This window comes from Bos indicus, chromosome 1 (genome assembly GCF_029378745.1).
Source record: "Bos indicus isolate NIAB-ARS_2022 breed Sahiwal x Tharparkar chromosome 1, NIAB-ARS_B.indTharparkar_mat_pri_1.0, whole genome shotgun sequence".
NCBI lineage: Eukaryota > Metazoa > Chordata > Mammalia > Artiodactyla > Bovidae > Bos > Bos indicus.
This window is the reverse complement of record NC_091760.1, coordinates 153,620,544-153,639,609: the sequence shown is the minus strand read 5'-3', so window position 1 is coordinate 153,639,609 and position 19,066 is coordinate 153,620,544. Positions and strand designations below refer to the sequence as shown.

The 19,066-nt window shown below is 45.0% G+C and overlaps 1 protein-coding gene across 2 annotated transcripts in view; it reads right to left on the bottom strand.

The window, feature by feature from the left end:
* Nucleotides 1-1,722: 1,722 nt before the first annotated feature.
* Nucleotides 1,723-19,066, bottom strand: part of OXNAD1 (oxidoreductase NAD binding domain containing 1) — a 51,848-nt gene continuing 34,504 nt past the window's right edge. For both annotated transcript variants that reach the window (XM_070797196.1, XM_070797202.1), the window contains 4 exons: nt 15,243-15,384; nt 3,824-4,066; nt 2,953-3,061; nt 1,723-2,278 (listed from right to left, as the gene is read on the bottom strand). In XM_070797196.1, coding sequence (XP_070653297.1) covers nt 2,124-2,278; nt 2,953-3,061; nt 3,824-4,066; nt 15,243-15,384 — 649 coding nt within the window. In that variant the 3' untranslated portion in view covers nt 1,723-2,123. The remainder of the gene's footprint in view (nt 2,279-2,952; nt 3,062-3,823; nt 4,067-15,242; nt 15,385-19,066) is intronic.

Genomic DNA, 19,066 nt, shown 5'->3' with positions numbered 1-19,066 from the left:
TTTGCTCCTCAGTTCAGTTCAGTCGCTCAGTCCTGTCCGACTCTTTGCGACTCCATGGACCGCAGCACGCCAGGCCTCCCTGTCCATCACCAACTCCTGGAGCTTGGCTCAAACTCATGTCCATTGAGTCCGTGATGCCATCCAACCATCTCATCTTCGGTTGTCCCCTTCTCCTCCCACCTACAATCTTTCCCAGCATCAGGGTCTTTTCAAATGAGTCAGCCCTTTGCATCAGGTGACCAAAGTATTGAAGCTTCAGCTTCAGCATCAGTCCTTCCAATGAATATTCAGGACTGGTTTCCTTTAGAATGGACTGGTTGGATCTTCTTGCAGTCCAAGGGACTCTCAAGAGTCCACTCCAACACCGTAGTTCAAAAGCATCAATTCTTTGGCACTCAGCTTTCTTTATAGTCCAACTCTCACATCCATACATGACTACTGGAAAAACCATAGCTTTGACTAGACGGACCTTTGTTAGCAAAGTAATATCTCTGCTGTTTAATATGCTGTCTAGGTTAGTCATAACTTTTCTTCCAAGGAGTGTCTTTTTATTTCATGGCTGCAGTCGCCATCTGCAGTGATTTTGGAGCCCCCCCAAAATAAAGTCTTTCACTGTTTCCACTGTTTCTCCATCTATTTGCCATGAAGCAATGGGACCAGATGCCATGATCTTAGTTTTCTGAATGTTGAGCTTTAAGCCAACTTTCTCACTCTCCTCTTTCACTTTCATCAAGAGGCTCTTTAGTTCTTCTTCGCTCCTAGTGAAATCAAATCTGGTATTGAAATAGCTGACCAATGACCTCTGCTTAAAACATAACAAAATTCAAAACGTCCTAGTCGAGGCTAGCGTGGTGATGCCAGCCATCACGGGGCCCCACAGATGAATGATGTGTTTACGCCCTGGAGTCCCCGAGACCTGCCCTGGAGAGGAGGAAGGGCCCCCTGCCCTCTCTCCTCAGCTGAGGACTAAACTCTGCATGGTCCCTGCACCTCCCACACTGGTCTACCTCTCTTCTCAGACCCCATGCACCTCATGAGGTTCTCCAAGAAGCCAGCCGTGGTCCTTGTCACAGAAAGGAGGGCCTGGCCTGAGCCTGGGGACATTTCTCAGATTTTTAAAAATCTACACAAAAATAAGGAGTACAGTCTTCTTTTTAGCAGTTCCACCAGGGAAGCCTCAGACAAGGCTCTCAACTCTCTCCACCCATTCTGGGGGCCGCCTCCTGACCCCAGGCTTAGCAAGCACTTAAAATGGTAGCTGCTTTCTTTCAGCCACTCAAAAGCCGTGGTGCCAGGAACAACCCTGGCCAAAGAATGAAATATGAGGCAGAGCAGCAGGACTTGGAATCGGCTCTGCACCCCGCGATCAATCCTGAGCACACTTGTACAGCCCATCAAGCCCAGACACTGAGGGCAGAATCACAGAGAACACAGCACTCATCATCACCTCGGTCCCAGAAGAGAAGCCACCTCACACGTGGAGCGCTGAGACAGACAGCCAAGACATGGGCCTCAGAAAAGGTTTCATCTGAGGAGAAACTCACAGTCAGGATACATACTTAGGATATTCATTAACAGAAGCAAATATGCTGGATGTTCAATACCCTAAAGCAGTTTTCCCAACAGCTTTCTATTTCCAAACCCAACTTTTAACAGTCTCAAGAAACGAGGCTGCAGGCCACAAGAAGGTAAACTAAGACATTCAACAGAAACCATTCCAAATGATCTCACATTTACGTTTATTCAACAAAAGATACATACGTGGCTGTCAAATAATTTAAAGAGCCTGCATTTCACACACAAAACAGTAGTTTCATATGGGTGAAGGATGTATCTTTTTTCCCTTGAGAGAAAATATGTATTGACCAATTCAAGGTACACCATGAGATAATCAGTTATTCATAAAAGAAAGTCAATGTAATAAAAATCAGTTTAATTAATGAAGTTTTTGCAACAAGTTTATCTTTTAACTGTCAGCTGCTTTTACTTGTTTCTCCAATTGGGCAGAGTCCACAGCCTTAAAAAGAGAGTGGGCAGAGGAAAATCACAGGCCGAACCACAGAGCGCCCTGTGTGTGAGCCTCGCAGGCCTCATCTGCCTCCTTCTCCCGGCCCCGCCTGCCGCTACCACCACTTCTCAAAGCAGATGTGCTCTCTGGGGACGCGGCTGCTCTCCAGCTCCTTGGAGAAGAAGTCTGTCATGGGAGGTGGACCGCAAATGTAGAACAAGGTCTCTTTCGAAATGTGATCTCTTATCTCCTTCTGCGTTATTCTTCCTTCTGCCGAAAACACAGAATAGACACCAAGTTGAGCCAGATGCGTTTGTACTGAAAGGAGGAAGCACTGACCACAACTTGGCAACAGAGTTTATTTTCAATAACTGGGCCCAGAGGTTGTGCCCCGAGTCATCCACGCATTGGCTCCTGCGGGCGTCCAGGCCGGATCCCAGCTGAGAGCGTGTCTCCAGGCTTCCTGAAGCCACAGCGAGCAACGCGGGCAGCCGGTCACCACACTCTCTCCAGACAGGGCCGCGCAGCGTGCTGGTCTTTGGGACAGATTCAAAACTGCCTTCAGCAAAGTAACTAAACTGCTTTGTGAGAAATCCTTCCAGGAGGGGAAACCACGAAAAATTTAAATGACTATTCATGGCAAATGGAACTGATTCAGTCAAAGCTGGAGGATAAATTCTCTGTATGCATGTTACAGCAATGACGCAAAGGTCCCCTAAAAAATGCAGAAAATAAATTTTGAATATAGGCAGCAGGAGATCTGTATATAATAAGTGAACCCAACTAATCTCTCCTTATGTTTCCATAATGAATCCTCTCTCAATCCCCCAGGTAGTGACATTCCCAGCCAGCAAATGCCAACAATAAAGCATTTACACTCAACCAACTGGTACATCCACACGGCAACGGCGTGGAGACGGTGAAAACGCCTTCTGGGGACTCACCCGTGATGTACGGTCTGAGGTCTGCAGTGATTTGTGTCGTCTGTTTTGTAACATGCAAACTGCAGGCAATCTTCTCAGGAAATTCATTTACTAGATCGAGGATATTTTTCTGGAATGTCAAACGTATTTGGTCACATGACAATTTTAAAAAACCAAAACAGATGTGCACCCCCCGGACGCCGAAGCTCCACTGCCAATTCTGCACACGTCCGCTGCTCGGCTCTCCACTTAAGAGAGGCATTGTTTGCAGCCGGGCAGGCCACAGCAATCTGAGTGCGGGGGGCTATTTGCCTTTAATTGAAATCTGAATATGCTAACAAGCATATTACTAACTCTCCAGGAGTTTTTGCTTTTTTCTTTTCTCTCAGGCGTGGGCAATTAAGCAGCAGTTTCAGTGACCACAGTTGTGTCTTTTAACTGTTTCTGTTCTTTTGTTCATCCTTGCAGCTGCAAAGCCACCCAGAGCGACAGGCTTCTCCCTCAGAGGGACTTAGTTCCTGCAGATGCAGCTGATGGGGGTTTCACGTACTGAGCTGGGTCACACCTACTCTTGGGGCACCCAGCCCACTCGTAGGCCTCTTGACCCTCTGGGGAGCCCCAGGGGCAGGCTGAATTTTTCTGCTCACCCACCTCCAGACTCAAGCCCGCCAGACCTGCCCTCTTCTGTCACTGCACTGGGAGCCTCCTTAGCACTAGCTTTTTAAATAGTTCTGGGCAGGATAGGATGTGCTGATTAATTCTCTCTTGAACAGGGTTCAGCCTTTCAAGCCTCTGGTTTGAACTGCTGGAGAGAAGAGCGAATGGAGAGAAGAAAGGCCCGTGCCACAAGCCTGCTCACGCCCAGCTAAACGAGACGCACACTGCTCCCCACCTTGAACAGGAGCTCGCTGGTGTCTTTCGCGCTGTACAGCAGTCTGACTGTCCCCATCTCATACCCCTGTCCCTTGCTTGCCCGCTCTCTGAGGAGGTCGGCCGCGTGCCGCAGGATGGAAAGCAGGGGGTTAATCCCAACACCTCCCGCGATCAACACGAGGCTTCTGGAGGCGTCCGTGGGCTGCGGGTCGAAGAAGAACTCCCCCCCGACTCTCACAGCCACCTCAGAGTCCAGGGTGCACTGCGGGGGACAGAGAAGAGACGTCAGTCCTCTGTGGCAAAGGCCTTACACCAAATGCTCGTCTGTAGTAAGGCTGAGTGTCCGCCCCCGGGGTGTCTATCAGTTTCTAGGCCCATCTTCACTCACTCACAGTGGCTGTAGGGCCATGAACTGATTCCACTCGCCCATCACCCAGGCTGTTGCGTGTCCACCTTCGTGACGCAGGTGGCACAGCTACGCCGGATGGAGACAAGGAGGCCTGCCTCAGGGACTCTGCCACATGCTGACTTTCTGGGTGATGAACTAGCTGGCTTGTGCAGAGGCCCTGGGCCCAGGGGACAGCCTGGAAGCAGGAGGTGAGGACCACTCCCACCCCTGTAGGCAAAGGGGCTACGCCGGGTAAGGACACTTACAGCAGGGTGACCATCAGAGCTGCACACGCTGGCTCTCCAGGGGGACCACGCTGCCCCAACGGGGGCATTCTGGAGGGTGTAACCGTGATCTGAGGAACCCAGCTGGCATTTAGAGGGCGGTGCCCGAGATGCCGGATGTGAACTCGGGTGTCCCAAAGCTGCTCCTACTAAGCAAACGGCTAAACCTGCAGGAGATCCGTGGGCCAGTTTCTGAGGGTAGTTTGATGCCAGCCATCTGGGGGGCATTTACACCACAGCAATCAGCAGATACAACAAATGAGGACTTTTTAAAGTCAGAGAGCCGGTCTGACAGCACACTGTGATCTGTAACACACACAGGCTACCCTGCATGATGTCTTTCTGAACGATTTTCAGGACGTTCATGGAGGTGAAACCAGTTCGCAAGGATCTGAGACTAGACCCTAACTCATTTCATAAAAAAACCCTGAAAGGAGTATTTGCACGGATCTAATGTCACCTGAATCTTCCAGAATGTCCAAAACTTTACCAAGCATGTTCACTGTTCTACAAAACCGGATCCGAGGGTGCAGCACGCATGGGTGGTCCTGGCGACAGCTGTGCACCATCTGCATTTGCAGACGTGTATTCACATGCAGAGATCCTACGCCGAGGAGCAGGAGCCTGACTGACTGCTTCAGCCTACCTTCTAGTTTCCTGGGCTTCCCTGGTGGCTCAGCTGGTAAAGAATCCCCCTGCAATGCAGGAGACCTGGGTTCAATCCCTGGGTTGGGAAGATCCCCTGGAGAAGGGAAAGGCTGCCCACTCCAGTATTCTGGCCTGGAGAATCCCATGGAGTGTATAGTCCATGGGGTCGCAAAGAGTCAGACATGACTGAGTGACTTTCACGTCACTCACCATTTTTATGCTGAAGCACAGTCTGATTATGGATCACTTTCCTTTGCTTCTCCTTTGTATTATACTTTATACTGTAGACAGCATATTAAAAGACAGAGAGATTACTTTGCCAACAAAGGTCTGTCTAGTCAAGGCTATGGTTTTTCCAGTGGTCATGTATAGATGTGAGATTTGGACTGTGAAGAAAGCTGAGCGCTGAAGAATTGATGCTTTTGAACTATGGTGTTGGAGGAGACTCCTGAGAGTCCCTTGGACTGCAAGGAGATCCAACCAGTCCATCCTAAAGGAGATCAATCCTGGGTGTTCACTGGAAGGACTGATGTTGAAGCTGAAGCTCCAATAGTTTGGCCACCTGATGCAAAGAGCTGACTCATCTGAAAAGATTGAAGAAAGATTGAAGGTGGGAGGAGAAGGGGACGCCAGAGGATGAGATGGTTGGATGGCATCACCAACTTGATGGACATGGGTTTGGGTGGACTCTGGGAGTTGGTGATAGACAGGGAGGCCTGGCGTGCTGTGGTTCATGGGGTTGCAAAGAGTCGGACACGACTGGCCCACTGAACTGATGATGTGGTTTTTTTTTTTTTAATATACCTGATTACATGAACTCTGAATTTCATTTTGGAAATGGAAGGGGGCACTGGATCTGGCAGTGTTGAGAACCCCTAGTTTGGAGAAAAACACGTTGATCTAGGGGTCAGAAGGCTGAATCTTATTCAGAGCGCCTAGGAATCAGCAAGCCCGTGTGCTCCTCAGAGCCTCTGCTGCCACACCTGGAAAATGGGCTCCCACCCCCGTCCTGCTCACTGCCCCTGGGGTGTGGTGGGCATCGCATGACACTGTGGGGAGGCCCCTGGCAGCAAGTGCCACGTGGAGGGTGTTCTGGTCATGTGGCTATAACAGAAGAAAAGACGCAGAGGCGCCTGCCTCCTCCTTTCCTGTCACCAAAGGAATCAAGAATCTTATATCAGGGGCATTCCTGATCAAATCAACTGAGTGGACTCCCTCCTAAGGATTCTGAAGGCCAACACTGAGCACTCACCCAGCACTCTGCTTGACAAGTATGCAGTAAGTACTTTTTGATATGAATTTAATTTGGGGCTCTATCACTCAAAGAGTTAAAATTTAGAAATCTAAGAAAAAATGAAAATTCTTTGAATTCACAAATAATTTGGTCAAGAGCTGCTAAATGAATGGAAATCCTCTCTCTGAGTGGGGGGTGGGGGGTGGGGGTGGTAACTGAACTTAACTATTCTTAACTATTAAACCTAGATAGCATATTAAAAAGCAGAGATATTACTTTGCCAACAAAGGTCCATCTAGTCAAGGCTATGGTTTTTCCAGTGGTCATGTATGGATGTGAGAGTTGGACTGTGAAGAAAGCTGAGTGCCGAAGAATTGATGCTTTTGAACTGTGGTGTTGGAGGAGACTCTTGAGAGTCCTTTGGACTGCAAGGAGATCCAACCAGTCCATCCTAAAGGAGATCAGTCCTGAGTGTTCATTGGAAGGACTGATGCTGAAGCTCAAACCCCAATACTTTGGCCACCTCATGCGAAGAGTTGACTCATTGGAAAAGACCCTGATGCCGGGAGGGATTGGGGGCAGGAGGAGAAGGGGACAACAGAGGATGAGATGGCCGGATGGCATCACCGACTCGATGGACATGAGTTTGAGTGAACTCTGAGAGTTGGTGATGGACAGGGAGGCCTGGCGTGCTGCAATTCATGGGGTTGCAAAGTCGGACACAATTGAGCGACTGAACCGAACTGAACTATTTTAAATATATAGGAGATTTTTACATGAAGGATGGTATATGAGTTTTCATTTTTGACATAAGAAATTAGCAGCAAGGGCACATTCCATTAGGAATAACTAAAACCCAGGAACCGCAACACTGGCTACCAGGTGCTTTTAAAATGCTCCTTCCCTACAAGTCTTGAAAACAGAAATCTGCAGAGGCTTGACCTAATGACAACAGTGGAGTTCATCCCTGTCTAACCCCCTCCCCTTCTTGCTTGCCTATATATTTCTCTCTTTATCTGTAAAAATCGAAGAGTAAAAGAGGCTAAGAAATGGGAGAGAAGACATTTTATCCAATGGTCACCTTCAGCGTGTTTAGTGATGACAACAAGCAAAGCCTTTAGGTTATTGTTTTTAGAAACCAGAGTATTTTCAACTCTAAAGTTGGCAAGAAAATGTGCCCCAGGGAAAGATAATACTCAAGAAGCCTGTTGTCTCTTTAGTGACAAGATGATCTTCAGGAGATCTATCTCCTAATTTGCTAGCATCTGCAAAGAATCAAAAGCCATCTTTGTCTTTTGTTGATCAATAAAAACCGCCAGGGTAGCAGGAACACGAGGCTTAAAAGTACTGTCGAGTATAAAACACAAGCACGTAAAGGGACATTACCTCCAATTACACAGCAATGTATCTAATTTGGGTATAGATTTTCTACTTGTGAAATAAACAACTTTTTCACAGCAACTGGAGCCCAGCACACAATAGCTGTCTAGAACCCTTTACCCTGCCAGGAGCTTGAGCCAAAGTAGATACAATAAAGGAAGACGTTTATGGCACTTTATTCCACGTCCCAGCAGAGCAGCCTGCTGCCACCCAGACACTCACGTGCCACTATTGTCCACTCTGATAGCTTAATAAAGACAAATCCTCAGGAGGAAAACAGCCACGTGAGAACAGTTCCAAGAAAAACCTGACTTCATAAAGGCTGCCTGCAACTCCCACTGGGCAGAGTGGAGCAGGCACCACGATTAGGATGTGCATTCAAGCAACGCCACTCGGAGATTTTCTACAGCCTCTTAGAATAAATTCCTTCATTGAAACATCAATGAGCCATGAAACCAAACAGGGAGCTATGGACCAGGACCAGGTCCAGGTCACGTGGGTGGCCGACGGCCGGAGGCAGCGCGTGGCACTGCGGGCCGGGGTGGCTGAGCTCCTTTTATCAGAGCTCGGGGCACAGGGCGCCCCTGCCACTCCCGCCCCCAGGGCGTGTGTTATCAGTTCAGGATACATTCTGGAGATAGAAGTAGGGGAAAATCCACAGAGAATCTAAAAAGGAACGAGGTAGCCGAGACCACACCAAATGAAGGACACAGAAGGTCGCAGGGAACACATGTGACAAGAGGCACTTCCCATGGAAACGCTGAGGCAAGCAGCTGGAGACGTGCCTAAACTGACACAGTGTGCGTGTGAGCCTAAGAGTATGTTTTTATGCTGCTGTAGGTTTAGAGATCTTTTAGTTTTTAAAATTATCTTCCAGTAACAGTTTTGTTTTTCTTTTTGTTACAGTTTGATGAATTTTAACACAAACATAGCGAAGTGCAACTACCACCAAAACCAAGATACTGAACAGTCCCGCTAGCACCTCCAAACTCCACTTTGCCATCTATCCCTTTCTGCTCCCACCCTTCCCCGCTCTACCCCATCAAGCACTGGTCTGTTTTTATTGCTGTGTTTCTGTCTTCCAGACTGTAGCACAAATGAGACTGGCTTCTTTCACGCAACACAGCACCCCTGAGAGTCACCTACGTTGGATTGTGCGTCAGAAGCCGATCTGTTTTTACTGCTGAATAACAAATACAGGCAGACCTGGGAAACACTGCAGATCCGGCTCCAGACCACTGCCATGAAGCACCGAAATCAAGAGTGCCTGCCTGTGCACGTTCAGTCATGTCGCACTCCTTGTGACCCCATGCACTGTAGCCCGCCAGGCTCCCCTGTCCATGGAATTTTCCCAGCGAGAATACTGGAGTGGGTTACCATTCCCGTCTCCACGGGATCTTCCTGACTCAGGGATCAAAGCTGCATCCCCTGCACTGGCAGCAGGTTCTGTATCACTGGGCCACGTGCTGGAGCACAGCTACTGCTCGCTTTCCCAGTGAGTATAAGTTATGCTTACACTATACTTCAGTCTTTGAAGTGTGCAATAGCATTATGTCTTAAAAAAATGCACATACCTTAATTGAAAAATACTTTATACTATTAACACTAAGCTACAGCAATCAAAACAGTTTTGTACTGGCATAGACAGACAGATCAAAGGAAAAGGTCAGTAAGCCCCGAAATAAATCCACACTTATAGCCAATTAATCGATGACAGAGGAGGCAAAAATGCACAGTGGAGAAAGGACAGTCTCTTGACTAAAGTGGTGCTGGCAAAACTGGACAGCTGTATGTAAAATAATGAAATAAGAATGTTCTCTAACACCATCCAGAAAAATAAAACCTCAAAATGGGTTAAATACCTAAATGTTAAGACCAGATACTATAAAACTAGAGGAAAATATAGGCTACTCTCCGACAGAAATCAGAGCAGTATTTTCTTGGATCTATCTCCTAGAGTAATGGAAACAAAAAAACAAAAATAAAAGAATGGGACCTAATTAAACACTTTCCTTTGCAAAGCAAAGGAAAACATAAACAAAAAGACTGCAGGAAAATATCTGCAAATGCCGCTACCAACAGGGTTAATTTCCAAAATATACAAACAGCTCATACAGCTTAATATAAAAAGGAAAAAAAAATTAAAACATGGGCAGAAGACCTAAACAGACATTTCTCCAAAGAAGACACACAAATGGCCAACAGGCACATGAAAAGATGCTCCATATCACTAATTACTGGAGAAATGCAAATCAAAAAACTACAATGAGGAACCACCGCACCTCACTCCTGTCAGAATGACCATCATCACAAAGTCTACAAATAAGAAATACTAAGAGGGTGTTGGTAGGAATATAAACTGACACAGCCACTATGGAGAACAGTATGGAAGGTCCTTAAAAACTAAGACTAGAGCTCCCATTTGACCCTGCAATCCCAGTCCTGGGCATATCTAGAGAAAACTAATTTGGAAAGATACAGGCACCACTATGTTCACAGCAGCAGCATTCAGTCGCCAAGACACGGGAACAACCTAGCTGTCCATCAACAGATGAATGGATAAAGAAAAGCCACCACACAAATGCAACGGGCTAGTAGTAGTAGTAGTGCACTTGCTCAGTCGTGTCCGACTCTTTGCGACCCCATGAACCACAGCACGCCAGGCCTCCCTGTCCATCACCAACTCCCGGAGTTCACTTAGACTCACGTCCATCAAGTCAGTGATGCCATCCAGCCATCTCATCCTCTGTCGTCCCCTTCTCCTCCTGCCCCCAATCCCTCCCAGCATCAGAGTCTTTTCCAATGAGTCAACTCTTTACATGAGGTGGCCAAAGTACTGGAGTTTCAGCTTTAACATCATTCCTTCCAAAGAAATCCCAGGGCTGATCTCCTTTAGGATGGACTGGTTGGATCTCCTTGCAGTCCAAGGGACTCTCAAGAGTCTTCTCCAACACCACAGTTCAAAAGCATCAATTCTTCAGCGCTCAGCCTTCTTCACAGTCCAACTCTCACAACCATACATGACCACAGGAAAAACCATAGCCTTGACTAGACGAACCTTTGTTGGCAAAGTAATGTCTTTGCTTTTCAATATGCTGTCTAGGTTGGTCATAACTTCCCTTCCAAGGAGTAAGCGTCTTTTAATTTCATGGCTGCAGTCACCCTCTGCAGTGATTCTGGAGCCCAAAACATAAAGTCTGACACTGTTTCCACTGTTTCCCCATCTATTTCCAATGAAGTGATGGGACCAGATGCCACGATCTTCGTTTTCTGAATGTTGAGCTTTAAGCCAACTTTTTCACTCTCCTCTTTCACTTTCATCAAGAGGCTTTTTAGTTCCTCTTCACTTTCTGCCATAAGGGTGGTATCACCTGCATATCCAAGGTTATTGATATTTCTCCCGGCAATCTTGATTCCAGCTTGTGCTTCTTCCAGCCCAGCATTTCTCATGATGTACTCTGCATAGAAGTTAAATAAGCAGGGTGACAATATACAGCCTTGACGTACTCCTTTTCCTATTTGGAACCAGTCTGTTCCATGTCCAGTTCTAACTGTTGCTTCCTGACCTGCATACAGATTTCTCAAGAGGCAGGTCAGGTGGTCTGGTATGCCCATCTCTTTCAAAATTTTCCACAGTTTATTGTGATCCACACAGTCAAAGGCTTTGGCACAGTCAATAAAGCAGAAGTAGATGTTTTTCTGAAACTCTCTTGCTTTTTCGATGATCCAGCGGATGTTGGCAATTTGATCTCTGGCTCCTTTGCCTTTTCTAAAATCAGCTTGAACATCAGGAAGTTCATGGTTCACGTATTGCTAAAGCCTGGCTTGGAGAATTTTGAGCATTACTTTACTAGCGTGTGAGATGAGTGCAATTGTGCGGTAGTTTGAGCATTCTTTGGCATTGCCTTTCTTTGGGATTGGAATGAAAACTGACCTTTTCCAGTCCTGTGGCCACTGCTCAGTTTTCCAAATTTGCTGGCATATTGAGTGTAGCACTTTCACAGCACCATCTTTCAGGATTTGGAATAGCTCAACTGGAATTCCATCACCTCCACTAGCTTTGTTTGTAGCGATGCTTTCTAAGGCCCACTTGACTTCACATTCCAGGATGTCTGGCTCTAGGTCAGTGATCAATCACATCATCGTAATTATCTGGGTCGTGAAGATCTTTTTTGTACAGTTCTTCTGTGTATTCCTGCCACCTCTTCTTAATATCTTCTGCTTCTGTTAGGTCCATACCATTTCTGTCCTTTATCGAGCCCATCTTTGCATGAAATGTTCCGTTGGTATCTCTAATTTTCTTGAAGAGATCTCTAGTCTTTCCCATTCTGTTGTTTTCCTCTATTTCTTTGCATTGATCGCTGAGGAAGTCTTTCTTATCCTTCTTGCTATTCTTTGGAACTCTGCATTCAGATGCTTATATCTTTCCTTTTCTCCTCAGCCACAAAAAAGAATGAAATAATGCCACGTGAAGCTACATGGATGGACCTGGAGATCGTCATATTAAGCGAAGTAAGTCAGAGAGAGAAACACAAATATCATATATCACATATGAAGTCTAAAAGATGATACAAAAAATGTATTTACAAAACATTTCTGTGAGAAACAGACTCACAGACATACAAAACAAACTTATGGTTACCAAAGGGGAAAGCAGGGGAGAGAGAAATGCAGAGTGTGGGATTACATCCATGCGCTACTACAATTAAGACAGTAAACAGCAAGGACCCACTGCACAGCAGAGAACTGCATTCAGTGCCTGTAAGCGCCTAGAAGAGAAAGGGGTCTGAGAAAGAACGCACATGCACTTGTGAACAGCTGAGTCACTGCTGTGCATCTGAAACTAATACAATGTTGTAAATTACACTAATAAAAAAATTGCTTCATAGAAAACCTTTATTGCTTAAAAAAAAATGCCAACAAACATCTAACAGCGCAGGGTTGCCACAAATTCAATTATCAGTTCAGTTCAGTCGCTCAGTTGTGTCTGACTCTCTGCAACCCCATGAACCGCAGCATGCCAGGCCTCCCTGCCCATCGCCAACTCCCGGAGTCCATCCAAACTCATGCCATTGAGTCAGTGATGCCATCCAGCCGCCTCATCCTCTGGCGTCCCCAAGAACACAATTGCCCATAAAGTGTAGTAAAGTGGAACACAGCACAGCAAGGTCTGCCTGGGTGCTGTCTGAATGCATCGCAGCTCCTTCACCCATTCGCCTGCTGAGGGACGTTTGCATTGTTTCCAGGCTTTGAGGACTATGAATAGAACCCCTATGAAGATTCACGTTCAGATTTCTGTATGAACAATTCTTTTGTTTCTCTAGAATGAATACCCAGGAATCACACCGCTAGGTATTCCGTCAAGTGTGTGTTGGTTTCACATGAAACTGCAGAAGTGTTTTCCAGGACAGCTGTAGCCCTTGCACTCCCGCTGACACTACAAGCAACATGAGAGTTCCAGTTGCTCCACGTCACTGGCATCACTTGCCATGGTCGACACTTTAAATCTCAGACATTCTAACAGGTCTGCAGACGTAGCCCACTAGGTATGGTTTTAACCTGCATTTCCCTAATGATGAATGATGTGGACTGTCATTTCACTGCTTACTTGTCATTCTAATATCCTTTTTAGGCAAGTGTTCAATCCTTTGTCCATTTAAAAATTAGGTTTGTTTTCTTTTTGCTGCCTTTTGAGTTCTTTATACATTCTGGATACAAGTCCTTTGTTGGATATCTAATTTGCAAGCGCTTTCTCCTAGGCTGTGGCTTGTTTTTTTAACTTCTGTTAATAGTGTATTTTGCAGAAAAAAAAGGTTTAGTTTTGATTAAATTCAATATATAAATCTTTCCTTTTATGGATCTTGCTTTCTGTGTCATGTCTAAAAACTATCTGCCTGCCCTGCTGTTCAGAATATTTCCTATGTCTTCTAAAACCTTATAGTTTTACATTTTAGACATTATACCTACAACATATTTTAATTTTGAATATAAAGTGTGAGATCTAGGTCAGGGTTCTGTTTTATTTTTGCATATGGACAGACAACTACTCAGCACTGTTTGCTGAAAACGTCACTGCTTCTCCGTTGACTTTCTTTAGCACCTTTGTCAAAGTTCAAAAGGTTGTATGTGTCAGTCTATTTCTGAACGCTTTAATTTGTCCCTTTGATCTGTATGCCTACTCCTTCACCAATACTACACTGTATTGATTATTGTAGCCTTATTTTAATCTTGAATTTGAGCAATATGATTCCTCACACTTTAGGCTTCTTTTTCAAAACTGCTTTTGCCATCTTAGTTTCTCATCCATATACATTTCAAAATCAGTTTGTCTTATCTACAATATTTGCAATCAGCACACTCTGTTTTGTGATCCCAGGTGGCCCATGGTAAAGAATCCTCCTGCTAATGCAGGATATCCAGGTTCAGTCCCTGGGTCAGGAACATCCCCTGGAGGTGGAAATGGCAAACTACTCCAGTACTCTTGCCTAGAAAATCCCATGGACAGGGGAGCCTGGTGGGTGGGCTACAGTCCATAGAGTCGCACAGAGTCAGACAAGATTTAAGGACTAAGCAGGCACGCACCCATTCGCCTTTCTGGTAAAGAGGAGAAGAAAGTGCCTGGGATGGGATGGAGATTGTTGGTAAGTAAAGAAGGCACAGTCTAGTAATGAAGGGGATGGCAGTAAAAAAAAAAAAAAGACAAGGATCAGAAATCAAGAAGACAAATCTTTTCTGAGCTCACTCTTTGTTATCAGAATTCTAGTAGGTAGTGAGGAGCAGCATAGGGCTGTGCTGAGTCCCACAGTGAACCATGAGTCATTAGCGGCAAATGTGGACTCCGTCTCAGACTCAAGAGTGAAGAGCTTTCCAGAGACTGAAATACAGAGGCAACCGCCCCACGGGTTTAGCAGTGCTCAGGTCTGGGCAGGAAAAGTATGTGATCAGAGACTGTTTCCCCCCCACATAATGAGAGAACAGTAGCTTAGTTCCCTTCATTTAGGATAGTGAGGATGAAATAATCTGATTAATAGAATTACCACTGACAAGACACCCAGAGAGCCAATTTTCAAAAACTCACGTATAAAGTAAAATGCCTTAATTCTGTAGTAGGATTCACCTGAGTACTGTCTGCTGACCCAGAAGGGATCTCCCGGCCCCAGGGCACCCTTGCATCACCCTTAGTGCATCAGAATGATTCTGCTTCCTGGGGACCTCCTTGGTGGCCCCGGTTTAAGACCCCACCTTCCACTGCGTGCGGTGCAGGTTCTGTCCCTGGTTGGGGAGCTAGGACCCCACAAGCCACGTGGCACAGCCAAAAAGTAAAAAATAAACAAACATGCTGCTCCTATACCCCTTCTGGGATCTGAATTCTGGACGGAAGGCAGCTCTCTGTGGGCGTGTGCCCTGTGCACCCAAGCCTAGGTTCCTTACGTGGATTAAGTGAGCTGAATTTTGTGAGAGACAGAGAGCCCAGGTCTCCAAGTTTAAACAGAGGTTTGCTCACCTGATTGTGGATCCAGAGAGCAGGAGGGTGGTTTGCATGTTTCACTGCCAGTTCTATCATTCTCTCCTGTTCCAGCAGCCTAGGGCTGGAGCATATTGAGAACCCACCAACCACAGAGACTCCTGGGATAAAAAAGTCAACCCTAAAAGGAAAGGCAAATAAATTGACTACTGTTAATGCAATTTTTAAAGTGCAAGGTAAATACAAACTTTTGGCTAGAATGACTAAGAAAAAAGGAGAAAAAATATAATTACTAAAATCAAGAATGAAAGATGGGACATTATCACCAACTTCACCAAAAAAAAATTTTTTTTAAATTATAAAGGAATTCTATGAATAACTGTAAGACACAAAACTGGCTAACTCAGATGAAATGGATGCATTCCTAGAAAAACACGAACTACCAAACTGGACTCTAGAAGAATCAGAAAATCTGAACAGATCCATAATAAATGGACTGAATTAGTATAATTTAAAAATTTCCCACAAGGGTAAGTTCAGACGGCAGCAGAGGTTAACTCTGAAGAAGCTGAAGAAACATCTGAAGAAGAATTAATGCTTATCTTTCACACATACTTCCCCCCAAAACAGAAAAAAACACTTTCCACTTCACTCTACCATGTCAGTATTATTCTAATACTAAAGCCAGACAAAGATACCACTAAACTACAGATCAACATCCCTTATGAATACAGATGCAAAATTCTCAGGAATATTGATTCAACATATGAAAATCATCAATGAATTAAACCACTTAACACAATAAAGGACAAAATCCATGTGATCATCTCAACAGATGCAAAAATGGCATCTGACAAAATCCAACACCCTTACATAATAAATATACTCAACAAACCAGGAATAAATGGTAATTTCCTCAGCATGATAAAGACAACTACAAAATATCTAATCATCAGATCAGATCAGATCAGTCGCTCAGTCGTGTCCGACTCCTTGCGACCCCATGAACCACAGCACGCCAGGCCTCCCTGTCCATCACCACCTCCAGGAGGTCACTGAGACTCACGTCCATCGAGTCAGTGATGCCATCCAGCCATCTCATCCTCTGTCATCCCCTTCTCCTCCTGCCCCCAATCCCTCCCAGCATCAGAGTCTTTTCCAATGAGTCAACTCTTCACATGAGATGGCCAAAGTACTGGAGTTTCAGCTTTAACATCATTCCTTCCAAAGAAATTCCAGGGCTGATGTCCTTCAGAATGGACTGGTTGGATCTCCTTGCAGTCCAAGGGACTCTCAAGAGTCTTCTCCAACACCACAGTTCAAAAGCATCAATTCTTCAGCGCTCAGCCTTCTTCACAGTCCAACTCTCACATCCATACATGACCACAGGAAAAACCATAGCCTTGACTAGACGAACCTTTGTTGGCAAAGTAATGTCTCTGCTTTTGAATATGCTGTCTAGGTTGATCATAACTTGCCTTCCAAGGAGTAAGCGTCTTTTAATTTCACGGCTGCAGTCACCATCTGCAGTGATTTTGGAGCCCAGAAAAAACAAAATCTGACACTGTTTCCACTGTTTCCCTATCCATTCCCCATGAAGTGGTGGGACCGGATGCCATGATCTTCGTTTTCTGAATGTTGAGCTTTAAGCCAACTCTTTCACTCTCTACTTTCATTAAGAGGCTTTTTAGTTCCTCTTCACTTTCTGCCATAAGGGTGGTGTCACCTGCATATCCGAGGTTATTGATATTTCTCCCGGCAATCTTGATTCCAGCTTGTGTTTCTTCCAGTCCAGCATTTCTCATGATGTACTCTGCTGCTGCTAAGCCGCTAAGTCACTTAAGTTGTGTCTGACTCTATGTGACCCCATAGACGGCATATAAGTTAAATAAACAGGGTGACAATATACAGCCTTGACGAACTCCTTTTCCTATTTGGAACCAGTCTGTTGTTCCATGTCCAGTTCTAACTGTTGCTTCCTGGCCTGCATACAAATTTCTCAAGAGGCAGATCAGGTGTTCTGGTATTCCCATCTCTTTCAGAATTTTCCACCGTTTATTGTGATCCACACAGTCAAAGGCTTTGGCATAGTCAATAAAGCAGAAATAGATGTTTTTCTGGAACTCTCTTGCTTTTTCGATGATCCAGCAGATGTTGGCAATTTGATCTCTGGCTCCTTTGCCTTTTCTAAAATCAGCTTGAACATCAGGAAGTTCACGGTTCACATATTGCTGAATGGCTTGGAGAATTTTGAGCATTACTTTACTAGCATGTGAGATGAGTGCAATTGTGCGGTAGTTTGAGCATTCTTTGGCATTGCCTTTCTTTGGGATTGGAATGAAAACTGACCTTTTCCAGTCCTGTGGCCACTGCTGAGTTTTCCAAATTTGCTGGCATATTGAGTGTAGCACTTTCACAGCATCATCTTTCAGGATTTGGAATAGCTCAACTGGAATTCCATCACCTCCACTAGCTTTGTTCGTAGTGATGCTTTCTAAGGCCCACTTGACTTCACATTCCAGGATGTCTGGCTCTAGGTCAGTGATCACACTATCGTGATTATCTGGGTCATGAAGATCTTTTTTGCACAGTTCTTCTGTGTATTCCTGCCACCTCTTCTTAATATCTTCTGCTTCTGTTAGGTCCATACCATTTCTGTCCTTTATCGAGCCCATCTTTGCATGAAATGTTCCTTTGGTATCTCTGATTTTCTTGAAGAGATCCCTAGTCTTTCCCATTCTGTTGTTTTCCTCTATTTCTTTGCATTGATTGCTGAGGAAGGCTTTCTTATCTCTTCTTGCTATTCTTTGGAACTCTGCATTCAGATATTTATATCTTTCCTTTTCTCCTTTGCTTTTCGCTTTTCTTCTTTTCACAGCTATTTGTAAGGCCTCCCCAGACAGCCATTTTGCTTTTTTGCATTTCTTTTCCATAGGAATGGTCTTGATCCCTGTCTCCTGTACAATGTCACGAACCTCCTTCCATAGTTCATCAGGCACTCTATCTATCAGATCTAGGCCCTTAAATCTATTTCTCACTTCCACTGTATAATCATAAGGGATTTGATTTAGGTCATACCTGAATGGTCTAGTGGTTTTCCCTACTTTCTTCAATTTCAGTCTGAATTTGGCAATAAGGAGTTCACAGTCAGCTCCTGGTCTTGTTTTTGCTGACTGTATAGAGCTTCTCCATCTTTGGCTGCAAAGAATATAATCAATCTGATTTTGGTGTTGACCATCTGGTGATGTCCATGTACAGAGTCTTCTCTTGTGTTGTTGGAAGAGGGTGTTTGTTATGACCAGTGCATTTTCTTCGCTAAACTCTATCAGTCTTTGCCCTGCTTCATTCTGTATTCCAAAGCCAAATTTACCTGTTACTCCAGGTGTTTCTTGACTTCCTACTTTTGCATTCCAGTCCCCTATAATGAAAAGGACATCTTTTTTGGGTGTTAGTTCTAAAAGGTCTTGCAGGTCTTCATAGAACCATTCAACTTCAGCTTCTTCAGCGTTACTGGTTGGAGCATAGACTTGGGTTACTGTGATATTGAAAGGTTTGCCTTGGAAACGAACAGAGATCATTCTGTCGTTTTTGAGATTGCATCCAAGTACTGCATTTTGTTGTACTCTTTTGTTGACCATGATGGCCACTCCATTTCTTCCCTGAAAGGCTGAAAATTCCCCACCTGAGAAGAGAAACAAGGCAAAGATGTCTGCTCTGACCAATTCTACTCAACTCTGTACCAGACATTCTAGCCAAGGCAATTAAGCAAGAAAATGAAATAAGAGGCATCCAGATTGAAGAGAAAGAAGTTGCAGATGACATAACATTATATATAGAAAATCCTAATGAATTTACTATAAATA